The following is a 22672-nucleotide window of genomic DNA, read 5'->3' as shown; positions in this document are numbered from 1 at the left end:
TTCAACGCACATAACAAAGAGTTTGTATCTAGAATATACAAAGAACTTCTAGAAACCGAAAGAAAACAGTAACGATAACAGGCAAGACACTTGAATGGGCACCTCAAAAAAGAGCATACACATCATGGCAAGGAATTTTTGAATATGACACCAAAAGCACAAGAAACAAAATCAAAACTAAAAAAGTGGAACTATGTCAAACCAAACTGCTTCTGCACAGCAAAGGAAACAATCAACAACATGAAATGGCAGTTTATGGAAAATTGGATACTGCAAACCATGTATCTCATAAAGGGTTAATATTCAAAACATATAAAGAATTCCTAAAACTTGATTGCAAAAAAGGGCAAGTTAATTTTCTATTATTAATTAATAATACCAATTAAAAATGGGCAAAGGGACTGAAAAGACATTTCTCAAAATAAGACATACAAATGTTCAATAAGTATATGAAAAGGTGCTCAATCAACATCACTAATCATCAGGGAAATGCAAATCAAAACCACAATGAGATATCATCTACGGTTAATACAACTATTATAAAAAGGTTAAGAGATAACAAATTCTGGTAAAAGCATGTGGAAAAAAGGGAACCCTTGGATACTATAAGTGGGACTGGAAATTAGTCCTGCCATCATGGAAAACAGTACGGAGGTTCCTAAAAAGTTAAAAATAGAACTACCATATGATCCACCAACTCCTCTTCTGGGTTTACATCCAAATGAAATGAAATCAGTCTCTTGAAGAGATACCTGTACTCCCATGTTCACAGAAGCATTATTCACAGCAGCCAAACATGAAAACAACCTAAGTGTCTATCAGCAGATGAATAAATAAAGAAAATGTGGCATACACATTGGAATATTATCCGGCCTTAAGAAAGAGGGAAATCCTACCATTTGCAACAGTGTGGATGAACCCAGAGGACATTATCCTCTGGCTAAGTAAAATAAGCCAGACACAGAAAGACAAACACTGTATGTATCATGTACATGTGGAATCTAAAAAAGCTGAACTCAAAGAAACAGAGTAGCATGGTGGTTGCCAGGCACTGGGGTGTGGGGGAATGGGAAGATACTGGTTAAGAGTACACGCCTTCAGTTGTAACATGAGTAAGTTCTACAGAGCTACAGCATGGTTAACTATAGTTAATAATGCATAGTATACTTGAAATTTGCTAGGAGAGTATATCTTGTGTTCTCAGCGCGCGCACACACACACACACACACACACGCACACTGTTAACTATATGTGCTGACGGACATATTAATTGACTTGATTGTGGTAATCATCACTCAAGGTATACTTATATCAAACCACCATGTTGTATGTCTTAAATATATATATATATATATATTATATATATATATATATATTTTTATTTGTCAATCAGACTTCAATTAAGCTAGAAGAAAGTAAAAGCCACATGAATGGTTATTTTACTTTGGATACAACCTATTCAATTCACATGGCCACATCCAACTGCAAAAAAGAAGCTGGGAAATGTAGTTTCTGCTTAAGTAGCCATGTGCCAACCTGAACCCATGGTGGGCATGCGGAGAGTCCATTACTAAAAAGGAGGAAGGGAAAATTGGATACTGCAGGACAGTAGCAATTTTTACCACATATGGGGTCTCTTTCTCTCTCACACACGCACACACACACACACCCCTCATAGATGCTAGTAAAATGTGGGAATATATCAAGAAAAACAAAGCAATAAGAGATCTAACATTAGGATAAGTTGAGGGAGAGGCCAGGATGATATCTTTACAGCAGTCCAAAGGAAAAACTTGTCTAATTTGGAGGTCAGAGGGATTCCAAAGAAATGCTCCCAAGATTATAACAATGTAATACCTAATATATTTGGATGCTCTGAGAAGAGATAAACATATCTAGGGGAGAGTATGGCAACAAACTAAAAATAAGTATGTGAAAAACAAAGCAAAAAATAATTATTCACTAAAGGCAAAATGAAATACTATGCAAAAAAGAAAAGTAGTCATGGTACAACATATCTTAGCTTTGATAAGAACATTCATGGTCAATAACAATACCAATACTGTATGTTGATTTAACCAAAATTCTAACTATATTTAGAGGATGTAAGAATGGTATGTGTAGATGCATATAGTGAGATTAAGGGGGTAAAAACGGATGAGAGGTGGCTAAATCCTTATCTTCTAAAATAAGAAGTCCATATGTTATGCCTAAAACTTGGGGGGGGGTTTAAATCAAGAAGTAACAGTAGTGGTATTTGCTTTATAATTATGTGGAGAAATACAAAAACAAATAGTTATAAGAGCTGAAAGTGGGTGACTCTGGGAAGCAGAATATAAGGCAAGGAGTGAGGTCTAGGGACTGCTGTTTTTGGTAAAAAAAAAAAAAATAAAAAAATAAAAACCTCCAGAGCTACTAGTTGGCATGTTAAATTATGTGCACAGATAACTTTTATAACAATAAAATTCAAAATTAAAAAACAAACTTATGTGATTAAAGAAAACATAATCTCTGGGTAGTAGTGTTATGGGTAATTTCAATTTCCTAAAGTACGGTTTTTGGTATTTTCGACGTGTTATATAACACTGAAGATATAGTATTATAGTGAAGGAAAAAACAGTTAAAGAAAATGTAATAGACAGATGTTTGCTCCTGGCCATAATAATGTAACTCATATTGGATTAATCTCCCACTAAAAATAAGTAGAAATGATAGACAAAAAGTACATTAAAAAAGCTATATGGAATCATTGGAGAATAACTGATGCAGGCAAGGACTAATGGACTTCAACTGAGAAAAGGTAAACACAGGAGATGAGCTCGATTTCATCCCAGCTTTTCTCTGAGGGCATTTTCTAAATATCAGCACAGGCAAATAGATTACAAGCAGAAAGCAACAGTCTTACCAGGTCAGAAGTTGAGTTAGAATGGCAAAAATTGACAAGGCAAGACACAACAAATGTTGGAGAGGATGTGGAGAAATGGGATCCCTCTTACACTGTTGGTGGGAATGCAAGTTGGTACAGCCACTTTGGAAAACAGTGTGGAGGTCCCTTAAGAAGTTAAAAATTGAGCTACCCTATGATCCAGCAATTGCACTACTGGGTATTTACCCCAAAGATACAGACGTAGTGAAGAGAAGGGCCATATGCACCCCAATGTTCATTGCAGCATTGTCCACAATAGCCAAATTGTGGAAGGAGCCGAGATGCCCTTCAACAGATGACTGGATTAAGAAGATGTGGTTCATATATACAATGGAATATTACTCAGCCATCAAAAAGAACGATTTCACAACATTTGCAGCAACATGGATGGGACTGGAGGAGATAATGCTAAGCGAAATAAGTCAAGCAGAGAAAGACAATTATCATATGGTTTCACTCATTTATGGAACATAAGAAGTAGGAAGATCGGTAGGAGAAGAAAGGGAAGAAGAAAGGGGGGGTGAAAAGAAGGAGGAATGAACCATCAGAGACTACGGACTCTGGGAAACAAACTGAGGGCTTCAGAGGGGAGGGGGGTGGGGGAATGGGATATGCCGGTGATGGGTATTAAGGAGGGCACGTATTGCATGGTGCACTGGGTGTAATGCACAAGTAATGAATCATGGAACTTTACATCAAAAACCAGGGATGTACTGTATGGTGACTAACATAATATAATAAAAACTTATTATTAAAAAAAAAAAAGGAAGTGACTCAGGCTTGAATGACAAAATCATGGAAAAGAGTAAGCCACCAACAAGCAACCCTTAAATCTATGCAAAAGTCTTCTAACAAGGATAAAACAACAACAAAAAATCCCCTCTATTTTTGGCTAACTCCTAAACTATGCATGCATAAAGCAATACTCCAAGAAAATCAGCAGGTAATAGCAGCTAGGAGAATAAAATGCTGAGGAAAGATTTGAGTAGTGGGGTGGTATTTGGGAGACAGATTGTAGATCAAGCCTCACAGGTGTACAGGGAACTTGGTAAACATCATAAACTTCTAGTTGAGATCTCAGAAAGATCAAGGCATTGGAATAAGGGCTACATGTTGAAATAAGTTAAAAAATACCAAAACAAGCAAACAGACCGTAACAAAAGTCTAATACAAATCTCAACAGTATCAAGGTAATCTGCTGTCATTGTTTAGTTTTAAGAAGAAAATCTGATCTTTGAAGAAAGATAACATTATTCAGAGGCATTAAATTTTTCAACCACAGTGTCTGGCATCCAATCAAATATTGTAAAATGCAAGTACGAAAATTATAACCTGTGTCCTGGTTCTGTATAGTCTATGAGCTAAATGATTTTTACATTTTTAAAGTGCTACAGAAAAAAAAATTTTTTTTAAAGATTTTATTTATTTACTTGAGAGAGCGAGTGTGCTTGTGTGAGCAGGAGGAGGAGGATAGGGGAGGGAATGGGAATCTGAAGCAAATTCTGCACAAAATGGGGTTTGATCCCCCGACCACAAGATCATGACCTGAGCTGAAACCACTCAGGCGCACCTGTAGAAAAATTTTAAAAGAAGAATATGGACAATGTGGGCTCACAAAGTCTAGAATAGCTATAATCTCACAATTTATAGAAGTTTACTGACTTACGTCATAAGCATGGTGTGTAAAAAAAAAATAGGAAAAAAATGACTGAAAACCAAGAAAAACAGAGACAACAGAAACAGATAATAATAGAAACACATATAGATACCTCAGATATTAAATTTATCAGGCACTTTAAAATAACTTTGATCAATATATCCAAGAAAAAAGAGGAAGAGGGGCGCATGGGTGTCTCAGTCGTTAAGCGTCTGCCTTTGGCTCAGGGCGTGATCCCAGGGTCCTGGGATGGAGCCCCACATCAGGCTCCTCCACTGGGAGCCTGCTTCTTCCTCTCCCACTCCCTCTGCTTGTGTTCCCTCTCTCGCTGGCTGTCTCCCTCTCTGTCGAATAAATAAATAATATAAAATCTTTAAAAAAAAAAAAAAGAAAAGAAAGAAAAAAGAGGAAGAGATGGGCCAAAGGGATAAATCTATGGGCATTTTCAAGAGAGAACTGAAATCTATAAAAGAGTATTAAATGGACATTCTCGCATTGAAAAATGCAATATCTGATATTATTAACTCACTGGATTCATTTGGAGATAGCAGAAGGTTAGAGACCACAGAAGACGGAGTTAGTGAAATGACAAATCAATAGAAATGCCGGCATACCTTGTTTTACTGCATTTTACAGGTAATTATGTTTTTTAGAAATGAAAGGCTGACGGCAACCCTGCATTAATCAAGTCTATCAGTGCCACTTTTCCAATAGCATTTGCTCACTTTTTGCCTCTGCAGCACTTTGGTAATAGCAGTATTTCAATTTTTCATTATTATTATATTGTTATGGTGATCTGTGATCAGTGATGATGACTCGCTGAAAGCTCAGATGATGGTTAGTATTTTTCAGCAATAAAGTACTTTTAAATTAAGATATGCATATTACTTTTTTAGATAGAATGCTATTATACACTTAATAGACTATGGTATAGTGTAAACATAACTTCTATATGCACTAGGAAACCAAAAAATTCATTTGACTTGCTTTATTGTGATATTTGCTTTACTATAGTGATCTGGAACTGAATCCACAATGTCTCAGAGGTATGCCTGTATTCATACTGAAGCAAAAAGGAAGAAAATATTAAAAAAGCAGAAAAGAGCATAACATGATAAATTCAATGGTCTAATATATGTGTAACTAGAATCCAAAAGAAAAAGAAACAATTGGGAAGAAGTAATATAGAAAGATCTAAGAATGTAATCTTCCCTAAATTGAAAAAAACATTATCAACCTTTAGGTTTAAGAAGCTGAAAAAACCCAAAGCAGGTTAAAGACAAAGGAAAATACATCTACACATATCACGGTAAAATTGTTGAAAATCAAAGAAATACTATTTAAAAAGCTTGAAGAAAAACATATTGCTTTCAAAGGAACAAAAGTAAGACACACAAATGACATATAATTATGGATGCCAGAAGAAAATGTAATGACACCTTAAAGCACAAAGAACAAGATGAAATAAAGCAAATACAACCCCCCCCCCTTAAAAAACTCTACCTACTTAGCATTTAGTACACTGAAAATATTCCTTAAAGCTAGAGGTGAAATAAAGATCTTTTCAGACAAACAAAAGCTGAGAGAATTTATACGGGCAGATCAGCTCTACAGGAAATACTAAAGGCAGTTTAAAGGAAAAAGGTTATCAAATAGAAGTATGTAATCTCAGGAAGGAATAAAGAACATTGTAAAGAATAAAATGTGAGTAAATGTAAATGAATATTGATTGCTTAGCATACTGCCTTATGAGCTTTATAATATACATGATAGTAAAGTATGTAATAAGGAAAAGGGTTAGAGGGGATAGCGTAATATTGTTAAAAGGCTCATACATGGTTTGAGAAGCAATATAAATACTAAATTCAGGTAGATCTGAACAAGCATTATGGTAGAATTAAGGATACAATTTGTAATTTCTAGGATCACAACAAAAGAGTAAATGAAAAATGTATAATTAAAACAAATAGAAGAGAAAAATGAAATGCTTCATTATTTCAAAGAGAGGGAAAAAAATGAAACACAAGAATAAAGAAACAAAGTACAGATGGGACAGATAAAAACACATAGCAAGACTGTGCACAAAGAGCAAACCGTATCAGAAATTATATTAATGCATGAATAAATTAAACACTCAGATGAAAAGACAAAGATGTCAGGCTGGATTTGAGATGAGAGAAACATACAGACATAAGGAATCAGAGAAATTAAAAGAAGAGACAGAAAAAGTATAACAAGCAAACATTAACCAAAAAAATGCTGTAGCTACATAACATGAGATAAAGTAGACTTTTTTTTTTTTAAAGATTTTATTTATTTATTTGACAGGGACAGCCAGCAGAGAGGGAACACACAGGGGGAGTGGGAGAGGAAGAAGCAAGGCTCATAGCGGAGGAGCCTGATGCGGGGCTCGATCCCAGAATGCTGGGATCACGCCCTGAGCCGAAGGCAGACACTTAACGACTGAACCACCCAGGTGCCCCTAAAGTAGACTTTAAAAGAAGTAATGTTACTAGAGATAAATTTATTATGTCATAGTAATAAAAATGGTTAACACACAGGAAGATGTATAAAAAGGTTAATGCAACCACCTATACAATATAATGCAACAATCTAAAACAGATCAGTGAAACAGAACATAGCTCACAAACAGACCCATATAGTGGCTCCTGGGTGGCTCAGTCATTACGTGTCTGCCTTTGGCTCAGGGCGTGATCCGCAGGTCCTGGGATCGAGCCCCGCACCAGGCTCCCTGCTCTGAGCAGGGAGCCTGTGTCTTCCTCTCCCACTCCCCCTGCTTGTGTTCCCTCTCTTGCTGGCTGTCTCTCTCTCTGTCAAATAAATAAATAAAATCTTAAAAAAAAAAAAAAGAAAAGAAATAGACCCATATAAATACAAACAACTGATCTTTAACAAAAAAGCAAAGGCAATTCAGTAGAGAAAAGATATTCTCAACAATAAATGGTACTGGAACATCTGGACAACCCAGCCCTCCCTTCCATAAAAATGTACCTAGACACAGACCATTCACAAAAATGAACTCAAAATCAAACACAGATGTAAAACACAAAATTATAAAACCCCTAGAAGATAACATAGAAGAAAATCCAGATGACCTTGAGTTTGGCAATGGCTTTTTAGATACACTACCAAAGGCACGATACATCTAAGAGATAATTAATAAGCTGGACTTCACTAAAATTTAAAACTTCTGCTTTATGAAAGACACAGTCAAGAAAATGAGAAGACAAGCCACAGACTGGAAGAAAATATCTGTAAAAGACATAAAGACTTAAAGCACTGTTAACCAAGATATACAAAGAACTCTTAAAACTCAACAATTAAACCTGAACAACCCAATTTAAAAATGGACTAAAGATCTGAATAGATGCCTCACCAAAGACAAATATAGATGGCAAATAGGCATATGAAAAAAATGCTCTACGTCATATGCCATTTGGGAATTGCAAATTAAAACAACAATGTGATACCACTGCACATCTAATACAACGGCTAAAATCCAAACCCCTGACAACACCAAATGGTGGTAGGGGTGTGGAGTTAACAGGAACTCTCATTCATTTCTGATGGGAATGCAAAAAGGCAAGCCACTTTGGAAGACAGCTTGGCAGTTTATTACAAAACTAAATATACTGTTACCACATGACCCAGCATTCATGTTGCTTGGTATTTACTCAAATGAAGTGAAATCTTATGTCTAAACAAAAACCCGCACACAGATGTTTAAAGCAGTTTTATTCATAATTGCCAAAACGTGGGATCAATCAAGATGTCTTTTAATAGGTGAATAAACTACTGAATATCCTATATAAACAAACTGTGGTATATCCCTACAACGTAATATTATTCGGTACTAAAAAGAAATGAGGTATCATGTGATGAAAAGAGACATGAAGGAAATGTAAATGCATATTACTAACTAAAGAAGCCAGTCTGAAGAAGCTGCATATTGTATGATTCCAACCATGACATTCTAGAAAAGGCAAAATTAATGAGATAGTATAAAGATCAGTGGTTGCTAGGAGTTTGAGAGGAGGGAGGAATAAACAGGTAGAACACAGGGATTTTTTAGGGTAGTAAACTGTTTTGTATGATATTATAATGGTAGATATGTATCATTATATATTTGTTAAAATCCATGAAAAGTTAACACCAAGAGTGTACTTTAATGTCTACTATGGATTTGGGATGATCATAATGTGTCAATGTTGGTTCATTAATTTTAACAAATGCACCACTCTGGAGAAGGGATTATGGATGGCTGGGAAGGCTGTGCATATGTCAGAGGAGGGGATATACTGAAACTGTAACTGTACTTTCTATTCAATATTGCTATGAACCCCAAATTACTCTAAAACAAAAGTAACTATTAGAAAAAAAAAACACCACAGCACCTACTAGAAAAAAATATTTTTTAAAACTATTAGAAAAAATATTTTTGAAACCTTTAAGGAAAAATAAAGATATCCTGTGAATATCCAAGCAAAAAGAAAATAAGATTGTCATCAGATTTTCTGATAGCTATGCTTTATGCCAGAATACAATGGAGTTTTATATAATACATTCAAGGAATGGAAATATAAGCCAAGGATTTACATTCAGCCAAACTGACCTTCAAGAATAAAGTCTTAAGGGGCACCTGGGTAGCTCAATTGTTTGGGCATCCAACTCTTGATTTTGGCTCTGGTCATGATCTCAGGGTCATGAGAATGAACTCTGCATGGGGTGGCGGGGGGGGCGGTCAGTGTTCAGGGGAGGGGCTGCTTAAGATTCTCTCTCTCCCTCCCCACCACGCACTCTCTTTCAAATAATCAATAAATAAATCTTTTTTTTTTAAGAAAAATAATAAAGTCTTAAGACAAACTGCTATAAACATGAAAAATCTTTAGTTGTATTGTTCACATGAGCCTTTCCATTACAAAAAGGACTTAATCAAATTGATGAGAAACTGGCATAAAGATTGGAAGACTAGAGAACATTGCAGGTCCTTTATGTTCCTCATTAAATCCACAAAACAATCCTTAATAACAGTGTTTCCATTCTACACATGGAGAAACTGAATGTCAAAGACAGAGGAGCTTGCCCATGTTTGTTGGGCAAGTGATTGAACCAGAACTGGACCAAAGCCCATTCTCCTTCCACAGCATGAAGTTGCTCCCACATACATACTAAATAAACCCTTTCTGTGTTTGCATATACTGGGACTGTGTATCGCCTGGAACTTTATTCTCTCCGTTATTTACCCAATGAGCTCTTTTTTTATTTTTGGCTTAGCTCGAGATCACTTGCTCTCTCTCTGGCTTTCTCAGACCCAAAGGGCCTTATCGCCCTTGATGAAACTATACATTACTGACAACATAAAGCCTCCTAATCTGTGGCTCCATACCATTACACACAGAACACTTCCAACATAGATTTTACCACATGTGATTTCCTAGTGGTAAGAAACTGTGACTTCTTTGTGTTAAAATCCCAGCACAGAGCATATTCTAAGTAAATACAGCTAGGGAAAAATTAAAGGGGGCAGATGACAACTCTAAGAAGTCTTTAACTATCCAAGATAAAGTTAGTTACTTAAACATCTCTACACTACCTCTTAACTGTGCATACTTTTATTCTTGCCCTTTTCACGCAATAACATCATTTATTTGTTTTCATTTGTGTCTGTCCTCTGAGAGCAAGGATGATCTTTTTACTCTTTGTAGCTTTACTGCTTAACACATAATAGTAGGAACAGCTAATTAATGTTCCATAAATAGTTGGTAAATTGAAGTTAAAAAAAGTAAGACAAATCATAAATTACTTCTCAGTTCCAATTCTCTGAAGATGAATTATTTGAAATGGAGAAGACCTGCTTTCACATTGCCTAAGTATTATTATATACTAAATTATATACATTTAAGCAATAACGATTTACATAAAAGGAATCAGAATCTGATGTTTTTAAAGTAGTTCTAATGAGGATAAACACATAAAGGACTTTTAGATTACAAAATAATTTCAATTTTTTATCACTATTTTTTAAAATATTTTAGCCCAGAGGCATTTTTTTCCCTGAATAAAGCCTAGGGCATTTTGACAATAGGATCAGACTAAGATATAAGAATATTAAGTTACTAGTATTTTTGTTTTTGATCAGTGTCTAGCATACAACCACAATTCCCAAACACCTAATTACAAATACACACATTTTGTGTACTTACCCTTTTTTCAAACAAATAATTATACACACAACTCTCTTCAAATTGCTTTTTTTTTAAGAAAACGCAAACTGATTACTAGCTAGTAGATTCACCCTTATTAAAAAAAATAGCAACCTACTTTTTACACTTTAATAGCTTGTATAGTTTTATCTCACTGGCTTATTAGTATCTGGCTAATTTATTTATACACACTGTGAATAACCTTACCTCCTGTGTTATTATTTTTTTGTCAGTTTCAAATGTGAGCATCACTCTAATTCGAATAATTCTCTATATTCGATATTCTCCATATTCAAATAATCCACCTTCAGAGAAACAGAACTGAGAAGTAATTTATGACTTGTCTTACTTTTTTTAACTTCATTTTACCAACTATTTATGGAACACTAATTATCTGTTCTACAACTGCGTTAGGCAGTAAGCTATAAAGAGTAAAAAGATCATCCTTGCTCTCAGAAGACAGACACAAATGAAAACAAATAAGTAATAATACTGCATGAAAAAGGCAAGGATAAAAGTATGCACAGAGTTGACAGAGACAGTTAAAGAGAGACAGGAAAAAAAAAAGAGATAGATTGAGAGAGAGAACACAGGAGTGACATACATTCATGTCTAGACACAAATTCTGAAAAAATAAAAACCGTATCAGCCTCTCATTCAAATAAGGTTTAAATTTGAAAACACCTGTTTTATACATGGACACTCTTTATATGCATAGCTGTAAAACCAAGACCCACAATACGCATGGAATATAAATGTTTTCCCCTGCCTGACAATTCATCCTCCCCAATCCTTGGATAATGTCTGTCATAACTACTATAGATATCTTTATTCAACCTAATTCCAGAATCCACATGCATTGCTACTATATCTTTCTTCATGTAAAATGATGTTTTGACTGTTCTACTTTTCTGGCTTACCCTAAACACTTTTCCTTTTCCTTTTCTTTTAAGATCCCATCCAGGTTATGTTAGGCCAAAATTCAAGACTACAATTTTGAGACAACTCCTCAGAAAATACAACTATTTTCCACCTAACTAGAAAATTGTTATGACAAAAAGATAATCTATTATAACTAATTCACTTAAACATATCTTAAAAAATAAAATTTGAATTTTAAAAACATTACTTCTAGTTTAGAAAAACAATTTGTTTCTGCTTACCACTTCTAACGGTTGTGTTTTCCAATAGTTCTGTCTGAAGTTGTAGTTCAGCTTCTCCCAGTATCTTTAGAACTGAATCTGTAGGGCTTCTCCCCCAGACTTTTCTTGGAGAGCCACCAGGATCTAATTTAATAACCTCTCCCACTGTATGTTCTATAAAAAAGACACAAAAAATAAATTTCACTGATAGAACATAATACTATTACTGTATTAAAAAGCACATTTAAGATCTATCCAATTGAACACATCACAAGAAAGAAAGGTCCTATCACAAACAACATATGCTGATGATGCTTTAAAAGACTTTCAGGGGCACCTGATGACTCAGTTGTTTAAACATCTGACTCTTGATTTTGGCTCAGGTCATGATCTTGGGGTCATGAGACTGAGCCCGGGTCAGGCTCTGTGCTCAGTGGGGAGTTGCTTCTCTCCCTCTCTCAATGCCCCTCCCCCTGCTTGCTCTCTCTTTCTCTCTCAAATAAATAAATCTTAAAAAAAATTTTTTTAAAATAAAAGACTTTCAGAAAATGATAGGAAGAACGAATGATGAATGATATTACTAATATTACTAGTAAAAATATAGTCTATAACTGCCTTTTAAAATACTTATGGGGGGGCACAGTGGGTTAAGCAACTGACTCTGGATTTCGGCTCAGGGTCATGAGATCAAGCCCTGTGTTAGCTCTGGGCTCAGTACCAAGTTGCTTGGGTTTCTCTCCTTCTCCTTCTGCACCCCCCAAAATAAATGAATAAAATCTTTAAAATAATATTGGGGGGGCATGATCAAGATGGCAGAGAAGGAAGATCAAGAACTCCTCTTTTTTTTTTTAAGATTTTATTTATTTATTTTAGAGAGAGAGACAGAGATAGCACAAGCAGGGAGGAGAGAGAGAGAAGCAGATTCCCCTCTGAGCAGCGAGCCCAACGTGGGGCTTGATCCCAGGACCCTGGGATCATGACCTGAGCTGAAGGCAGACGCTTGAACGACTGAGCCACCCAGGCGCCTTGAGAACCTGACTCTTCTTATGTACACACCAAAATCTGCAACTATATGTAGAACAACTATCTCTGAGAACGAACTGAAGACTAGCAGAATAGATCATTAGAACTAAAAATATAAAGAAAAAGCCACATAGAGATGATACAAGGGTGGAGACACAATTTAGGCAGGGCCCACATCCCTGGCACAGTGACCCACAAGTGAGTGATAGCACAACTACAGAGGCCCTCCCTGAGGACTGAGGGGTCTGAGACCCACATAAGGTTCCACAGCCCAGGGGACCTGCACCAGAAAGACAAGAACCCATAACGTTGGCTCTGAAGACCAACTGGGCTTGCTTATGTCTGGGAGAGCCAAAGAGCAGTAGGGAACAGCAACTCTACTCTTAAAGAGCATAAGCACAATGTCACTGACTCCAAGTCCCAGCACACCGCAGCAGTTAGAAAACTACCTGGGTTACAAGTGAAAGATATCGACTAACTTGAAGTATGTGCCAGAGGGGCAGGGATCTGCTGGAAAGTTCTCCAGAGATGGAAGTGCTGGTGTGTACAATTTTTATTATCCTCCTTCTACCTAGCTGACCCAGCACTGGTGGCTGCCATTTCTTTCTGCTTTCTTTTTTTTTCCTTTAAAGATAGTTATTTATAATTTATTTATTCATTCATTCATTTAGAGGGTGTGAGCGGGGGATTGGGGCAGAGGGAAAAGGAGTATCCCAAGCAGACTCAGCACTGAGTGCAGAGCCCAATGCAGGGCGTGATTCTACAACCCCAAGATCATGACTTGAGCCAAAAACAAGAGTTGGACACTCAACCTACTGAGTTACCCAGGTTCCCCTGGTGTGTGCCATTTCTGACACTCTCCACCTACTGTGCTAGCACCACTAGCTCTACCCTGGTTTTCTCCTGTGTATTGGCATCACCAACCTATCCACCCAGGCCCAGAGTCCCTTCCCTAGCATACCCTTTAAGTAGCCTAGGCTGGTCAGGAGCTCCTCCAAAGCAATTCCATGTCCCATCACTCCTGGAGGGCACCCTCAGCCAGCACCGGAACCCCTCCTAAGTGAATCCAATTTGGCGGGCCAGTTCTGCATACTATAACACCTAGAACAGTTGCAGCCAGATCTCACAACAAGCCACACTGAGGGCCAGCCCCACTCACCAGTATATATGCAGTAGTGAAAGTCAGATCTCACAGACAGCTGCATAAACCAGTGAATCTGCAATAATCTTGACCCAGCCACAACAGGAGGGTACAGGCAGTCCCCCATAGGGAACACTCATGGGAATCTGGCTCAGGTGACCATGGGGGTTTGTGCTACGAGGCCCCTTCTGCATAAAGCCACTCCTTCAAAACCTAGAGATAACTTATCTACCTAACACACAGAAACACAGAGAGGCAAAAAAAGGAGACAGAGAAATATGTTCCAAATGAAAGAACAAGACAAAACCTTAGAAAAAGAACTAAACAAAATGGAGATAAGCAATCTACCAGATAAAGAGTTCAAAGTAATGGTCATAAAGATGCTTACTGAACTCAGAAGAAAAGAACAGGCTAAGAATTTCAACAAAGAGACAGAAAATATAAAAAAGAACTAAATCAGAGCTAAAGAATACAATAACTGAAATAAAAAATACACTAGAGGGAATCAACAGCAGATTAGATGATACAGAAGAAAGGATCAATTATCTGGAAAGCAGGCTAGTGGAAATTACCCAATCAGACTAGCAATGAGAAAAAAAGAATTTTTTAAAAAATGAGAATAGTTTAAGGGACCTTTGGGACAGCACCAAGTATATTAACATTAGCATTATAGGGTCCCAGAAGGAAAAGAGAGAAAGGAACAGAAAACCTATTTGAAGAAATAATGGCTGAAAACTTCCCTAACCTGGCCAAGGTAATATACATCAAGGTCCAGTAAGCAGAGTCCCAAATAGATGAACCCAAAAAGACCTACACTAAAACATATTACAATCAAAGTATCAGCAACTAAAGATAAAGAGAGAATCTTAAAAGCAGCAAGAGAAAAACAACTAATTTTTCAGCAGAAACTTTACAGGCCAGAAGAAAGTAACATGATATACTCAGAGAACTAAAAGGAAAAACACTTATAAACAAGAATACTCTACCTGGCAAAGTTATCACTCAGAGCAGAAGGGAGATACAGTTTCCCAGACAAGCAAAAGCTAACGGAGTTCATCAATACCAAACTGGCCTTCCAAGAAATGTTGAAAGGGTTTCATTAAACAAAAAAGAAAAGGCTATAACTAGAAATGAGAAAATTATGAAAGAAAAAATCTTACTAGTAAAGGTAAACATAAAACAAAGGTCATGGATCAACCACCCTCATATCTAATATGAAGGTTAAAAGACAAGAATATTAAAATCATCTAGACCTACAATCATTAGTCAAAAGATACACAAAACAGTAAGATGGTAAAACATGACATCAAAAACAAAATGTTGGGGAACGAGATAAAAATGCAGTGCTTTGAGAATGTGCTTGAACCTTCAACTTAAAACAGACTGCTAGATATATAGGATGTTATATATGAACCTCATGGTAATGATAAACCAAATACCTATAATAGGTACAGAAAAAATAAAGAGAATAGGAATACAAACATAACACTAAGAGAAGTCACCAAATCACAAGGAAAGAGAGCAAAAGAAGAAAATGGTAACAGAGAAGAACCACAAACTATAGAAAACAATCAAGTAAATGGCAATAAGTACATATCTATCAATAACTATTTTTAATGTAAATAAACTAAATGCTTCAAACAAAAGACATAGGGTGGTTGAATGGATAAAAAAAGAAGGCCCATATACATGCTGCCTACAAGAAACTCACTTTAAACCTAAAGACACACACGGACAAGTGAAGTGAAGGGATGGAAAAAGATATTCCATGCAAATGGAAACCATAACGGAAGCTGAGATAGCAATATTTATAGCAGCAAAAATAGATTTTAAAAGAAAGACTGTAACAAGTGGCAATGAAGGGCATTACATAATGATTACATACATCAAACAAGAGGATAGAACATCTATAAATATCAATGCATCCAACATAGGGGCACCTAAATACATAAAGCAAATATTAATAAACATAAAGAGACAAAGTGATGATAATACAATAATAGTAGGGGACTTTAATATTCTACTTTCATCAATGAATAGATCATCTGATAGAAAATCAATAAGGAAACACGGGCCTTAAAAAACACAATAGACCAGACGGATTTAATAGATATATACAAAACATTCCATTCTAAAACAGCAGAATACATATTCTTTTCAAGTGCACATGGAACATTCTCCAGGATGGATCATACAAAAGCCATAAAACAAATCTCAATTAATTTAAGAAAACTGAAATCATATCAAGCACCTTTTCCAAACACAACAGTATGAAACTACAAATCAAGCAGAAGAAAATTGTTTTGTTTCATTTTTGTTGAAGAAGAAAACTATAAAACACAAACATGTGAAGGCTAAACAAAATCAATGAGTCAATGAAGAAATCAAAGAGGAAATAAAAAAATATCTGGAGACATATGACAATGAAAATACAATGCTCCAAAATGTATGGGACACAGCAAAAGCAATTCTAAGAGATCAGTTTATAGTGATGCAACCCCATCTCAAGAAACAAGAAAAATCTCAAACAATCTCATTTTACACCTAAAGGAACTACAAAGAACAAACAAAGCCCAGATTCAGTAACATGTACCCTTATGTTCACTGCAGCATGATTTACAATAGCCAAAATAAGTGTCCATCAATAGATGAATGGGTAAAGAGGATGTGGTATACAACTGAACCTTGAACAATACAGGTTTAAACAGCCTTGGATCCACTTATATGTGGACCTTTTTCAATAAATGTAGCACAGTACCGTAAGTATATTTTCTGTTCCTTATGATTTTCTTAATAACATTCGCTTTTCACTAGCTTACTATATTGTAAGAATATATCATATAATATCATATAATAATATAAACACAAAATATGTGTTAATCAACTATTTATGCTATTAGTAATGCTTCCAGTCAACAGTAGGCTAATAGTAGTTAAATGTTTGTGGAGTTAAAAGTAATACGGAGATTTCTGACCACACAGGAGTAGTCAGTGCCTCTAACCCCTGCATTGTTCAGGGTCAACTACACACACACACACACACACATACACACACACAGGAAATTACTCAGCCATAAAAAAGAAGGAAATCTTGCCATTTGTGGCAACATGGATGGACACTGAGGGTCCATATGCTAAATGAAATGTCAGAGAGAGAAAAATATGTATTATTTCACTTATATGTGGAATCCAAAAAACTAAACAAATGAATAAAACAAAACAGAAACAGACTCATGGATATGAAGAATAATCGGGTGGTTGCCAGAAGGGAGGGGGTAGGGAGGATAGAGGAAATAGGGGTGGAGGTTAAAAGGTACAAACTTTTACTTAAAAAATAAGTAGAAGAAGGGGATACAATGTACAGCATAGAAAATAAAGTCAATTATAGGTAACAACTTTGTATGGTGACAGATGATAGCTAGCTATATCTTGGTTACTTTGTTATTTACATAAATATTGAATCACTATGTTGTACGCCTAAAAGTAATATAATATTGCATGTTAACTATGCTTCAATAAAAAATAAAATATTTATGAATTATAGTTTCAAGGAATAGAAAAATAGAAAAAACAAATTATACTTCGGTAAAATTTTGATTGGAGCAAATTTTTGAAAACTAAGACTATTAAGCAATAATTTGGGGTGTACGAAAGAGAAGAAAATATAAATTAATATTTTGTTTCTATAAATTTAATTAAAGAAAATAGAAAACAAGTTGTAAAATAAATGTCCACATGGTTTAAAAGTAGAGAAGAATATTTCTAAAAAAATTTGTTTCAGTTTAGCTTACATATCATAAGTAGGCAAATGACACTGCCTTTTTGGCAATAATTCTGGGGGAACTTTTAAAATAAAATTTAGCAGAGCAAAAAATGGGAAATTATCTATTGTAACTTGAGTCTTTAGAGCCTTTTGGAATAATACACAAAGCTTTAAGTACCTAGCAGTAACAGACAAGGTGCAATCTCACATATTACAGCATATGTAAGTCATATAAAATTTTAATGGTAACTAAATACAAAATGTTGATTCAAATTTGTAATGTACTAGTTCCTTGAAAGTTAAGTATCTGCAAATTAGCAGGTGATATTCACTTTTATCAAGCAAAAATGATTCCCAGGAGGGAATCAATTTTTAAAAGGCAAGTTGAAAAGTAGAAAACCCAGAAATAGACCCATAACTTACGGGCATGTGGTACTTGACAGAGGTGTCAAAACAATATAGTGGGGAATGGGAAGTCTTTTTAACAAATAAAACTGGAGAACTAGGGGCGCCTGGGTGGCACAGCGGGTTAAGCGTCTGCCTTCAGCTCAGGGCGTGATCCCGGCGTTCTGGGATCGAGCCCCACATCAGGCTCCTCTGCTATGAGCCTGCTTCTTCCTCTCCCACTCCCCCTGCTTCTGTTCCCTCTCTCGCTGGCTGTCTCTATCTCTGTCAAATAAACAAATAAAATCTTTAAAAAAAAACAAAAAACAAAAAACTGGAGAACTAAATGTCCATATGAAATGATATTAACTTAGTTCCCTTTGATGCAGGGAGGGAAAACCAGGTGGAGTTGATGGTTTCTCTGAGATGAGGTGACAGAAATTGGAAGTCTAGCAGGCAAAAGTAGCTAACGTTGGCAGGACAGAATATGGAAGAGTAGAAAGCTACACAAAGAGAACTCAGAACCTTCTTGGAGTCTTAAGCTAAATACTGATGATCACACAAAAGGGAAATTACTGTACTGTAGGGAAAAGACCCAAATGGAGTAGAGGGAATAATACTTGGAGTTCAAGCAACGTAGGTAAAAAATAGTTCCTCTTCTTACCAGCCGGAAAAAAAAAAAAAACGTCTTATGATTCACAAGTCATTAGGCAGATTACTCAAAGAGGTTTTAGATTCAGTAAAAGGGGATAGATTAGCTACAGAAATTGCTCTGGTTCCACCTAACAAAGCCTTTTTTTTTTAAAGATTTTATTTACTTATTTTAGAGAGAGAGACAGCATGAGCAGGAGAGGCAGAAAAAGAGAAAGTGAGAGAGAGAGAATCTCAAGCCGACTCCACACTGAGCATGGAGCCCAACAGGGGCCCAATCCCAGGACTCTGAGATCATGACCTGAGCTGAAACCAAGAGTCGGTGACCCTCACCTAACAAAGCTTAAAAGCAAGACCTAAAAGGGTCAAGCTATTTACAAGTAACTGAACTGTGTCCCAGAACAAAAATCAAGAATATTTATAGGAATACAAAAATACACAGCCACCCATTTAGGTAAAATTCATGGTTTGGCTTCCAAACAAAAAATGACCAAGCATTCACAGAAGCAAAAGAATTCAACCTTTAATAAAGAGGGGAAAAAATCAATTAGTATCTTCTAAAAATGATGGATGATTTAATTAGTAGACAGAGCATTTATAACAATCATTATAACTGAATTCTATATGTTCAATAAGCTAGAGAAAGAATTGATAATTAGAGAAAAGAAAACATTAACAAGATCCATACAAATTCTAGAAAGGAAGACAAAAAAAAAGCTGGAAAAAAAATAGCAAAAAGTTATCCAAATTTGATGAAAACTACCCACAATTCCAAGAAGTTCAACAAAACCCAAGCAAAAGAAATATGAAGAAAATTACACCAAGGCAAATCATAATGAAATTTACTAGCTTAGGGGAAAAATCTAAAAACATCCAGAAGAGATAAGACATGTTACATACAGAGGAATAACAATAAGAATGACAGAAGATTCTCCTCACAATAAATGCAAACTAGAAGACATTGGTACAATATCATTAAAGTACTAAAAGAAAAAAATATCAAGTTAGAATTCCATACCCAGAAAAAACAGCTTTGCAAAAGGAGGGCAAAATAAAGACTTTTACAGACTTACAAAAGCTGAAAGAACTCCTCACCAGCAGGACTACATTACAAGAAATGTTCAAGAAAGTTCTTCAGGCAGAAGAAAAATAATACTAGAAGGAAATCTGATTTACGCAAGTATTATGAAGACCACTGGAAACAGTAACTACATGGGTAGATACAGAAGGCTTTTTCTCTTATTATTTAAAACTCCTTGAAGGAGAAATGATCATAATGTATTGTAGGGTTTGTAGCATAAGTTAAAACAAACAAAAACAACAGCACAATGACTGGGAAGAAACAAATCTAAGTATACTATCGAAAGGTTCTTATACTACATGTGAAATGTAACCAATTGCTGGAAGATAGACTATGTGGTAAGTTAAAGATGTGTGCTATGAACTCTAAAGCAAACACTAAAATAACAGATCAATAAACTGCAGTTAATAAGCCAATAACTGAGATAAAACGGAATCATAAAAATACTCAATCCAAAAGAAAGAAAACAAAAGGGCAAAGGAAACAAAGATGGATAAGACAAACAAAAAACAAATAGCGAAATGGCGTTTTTAGATCCAACCATATTAACAATCACATTAAAAATAAAGTCTCAACAACCAAGTTAAAGATAAGAGTGGATTAAAAAAGCAAACCCAGGGGCGCCTGGGTGGCACAGTGGTTAAGCGTCTGCCTTCGGCTCAGGGCGTGATCTCAGCGTTATGGGATCGAGTCCCACATCAGGCTCCTCGGCTGTGAGCCTGCTTCTTCCTCTCCCACTCCCCCTACTTGTGTTCCTTCTCTCGCTGGCTGTCTCTATCTCTGTCAAATAAATAAATTAAATCTTTAAAAAAAAAAAAAAAGCAAACCCAACAATATGCTTACTATAAGAAAACTACTTTAAATATATAGATACAAACAAACTAAAAGGGAGAGGGGAACGGATAAAGATATAACTAACAGCAAAAAAAGAAGCGACTTTATCAATAACAAAGTAAATTTTAAATAATTTTTTTGAAAGGAACAAACTATTGATAATCACAATGCAGATGAATCTCAAAAAGCATTATGCTGAGTTAAGCTAAACACAAAAGAATACAAACTGTTATTCTGTTTAAATGAAATCTAGAACAGAGAAAGTTAATCTAAGATAGAAAAAATTAAGAAAAAAGTCCCCTCTGGGAGGCTAGAAGCAGAAACTGACTGGGAAGAGGCATGAAACTTTTTGATGGGGAAGATGGTTATGTTCTATATCTTGATAGGAGTCTGGGTTACCTAGGTGTAGGCATGTGTTAAAACTCAGCAAATGGGGGCGCCTGGGTGGTTCAGTTGGCTAAGTGTCTGACTCTTGATTTTGGCTCAGGTCATTGTCAGGGTCGTGAGATCAAGCCCTGCGTTGGGCTCTGTGCTGGGTAAGGAGCCTGTTTGAGATTCTCTCTCTCTCCCTCCCTTTCTGCCCTTTCTCACCGCTCGCGTGCGCATGCACTCCCTCTCTAAAAAAAAAAAAAACAAAAAAAACTCAGCAAATGTACTTTTAAAATACTTGCATTTCATTATATGTGAATTTAGTATTAAAAAAAACTTCTAAACAAATATTGAATTCTATTTAATGATACGTATGCTATGAAGTACTTAGGATAAGGTATACCGATATCTGCAATGAATTTTAAACTGCATGAAAAAATAAGATTCACTAATTGTTGGATAGAAGGGTAGACAGATATATGATCAAGCAAGCACTGTAAAATATTACTGGTATACTCTCAATGGAGAGTATATGGTGTGCACTGTGAAATTACTTCAATTTTGCCATGTTTGAAATCTTTCATAATAAAATGCTGAGAAACAGCCATCAGAAAGGATGAATATCCACCATTTGCATTGACATGGATGGAACTGGAGGGTATTATGCTAAGTGAAATAAGTCAAGCAGAGAAAGACAATTATCATATGGTTTCACTCATATGTGGAACATAAGGAATAGTGCGGAAGACCACAGGGGAAGGGAGGGAAAACTGAATGGGAAGAAATCAGAGAGGGAGACAAACCATGAGAGACTCTGGACTCTGGGAACTAAACTGGGGGTTACAGAAGGGAGGGGGGTGGGAAGATGGGGTAACCGGGTGATGGGTATTAAGGAGGGCACGTGTTGGGATAAGCACTGGTGTTATACACAACTAATGAATCGTTGAAAACTACATAAAAAACTAATGATGTACTATATGCTGGCTAACTGAACATAATAAAAAAAAATATTGAGAAAAGTAAATCATGCATGATCATACAATGGACTATTACATAGCTATAAAAGAGATAAAGGGAATTTTTTAATGTAGTGATATAAAAAGATTTATAAAATATACTTATATGTAAAATAAATACAATAAATGATATATAACATATAATGTAACATGAAGGTATAAAATATGTGTATTTATTTATACACACACACACACACACACAGGAAGGAGCTCAGAGGGATAAAAAATAAACTATAGCAGTGGCTACCTGGTAACAAGGATGGAAATGGAGTATATGTTGAGATGGAGAGAAATTTTATGCATTGTTTATACCATATAAAAACTTACCACATAAATATATTGCATACTTACATTAAACATGATTTTTGACCTCATGAGATGAAGTATTGTTCATATAACAGTATTGGTCTCATGCTAATTTTCCATATAAAAGTGCTTTTAATAAGGTAATAAGGTGTCTC

The 22672-nt window shown here is 35.7% G+C and overlaps 1 protein-coding gene across 8 annotated transcripts in view; it reads right to left on the bottom strand.

Moving 5' to 3' along the window:
- NEK1 (NIMA related kinase 1) overlaps positions 1–22672 on the bottom strand; it is a 229862-nt gene that overhangs the window by 58484 nt on the left and 148706 nt on the right. For all 8 annotated transcript variants that reach the window (XM_019798524.2, XM_019798525.2, XM_034661388.1 and 5 more), the window contains one exon: positions 11971–12123. In XM_019798524.2, the coding sequence (XP_019654083.1) occupies positions 11971–12123 (153 nt within the window). The remainder of the gene's footprint in view (positions 1–11970; positions 12124–22672) is intronic.

Source organism: Ailuropoda melanoleuca, chromosome 5 (assembly GCF_002007445.2).
Source record: "Ailuropoda melanoleuca isolate Jingjing chromosome 5, ASM200744v2, whole genome shotgun sequence".
NCBI lineage: Eukaryota > Metazoa > Chordata > Mammalia > Carnivora > Ursidae > Ailuropoda > Ailuropoda melanoleuca.
This window is presented reverse-complemented; position numbering and strand designations above follow the sequence as displayed.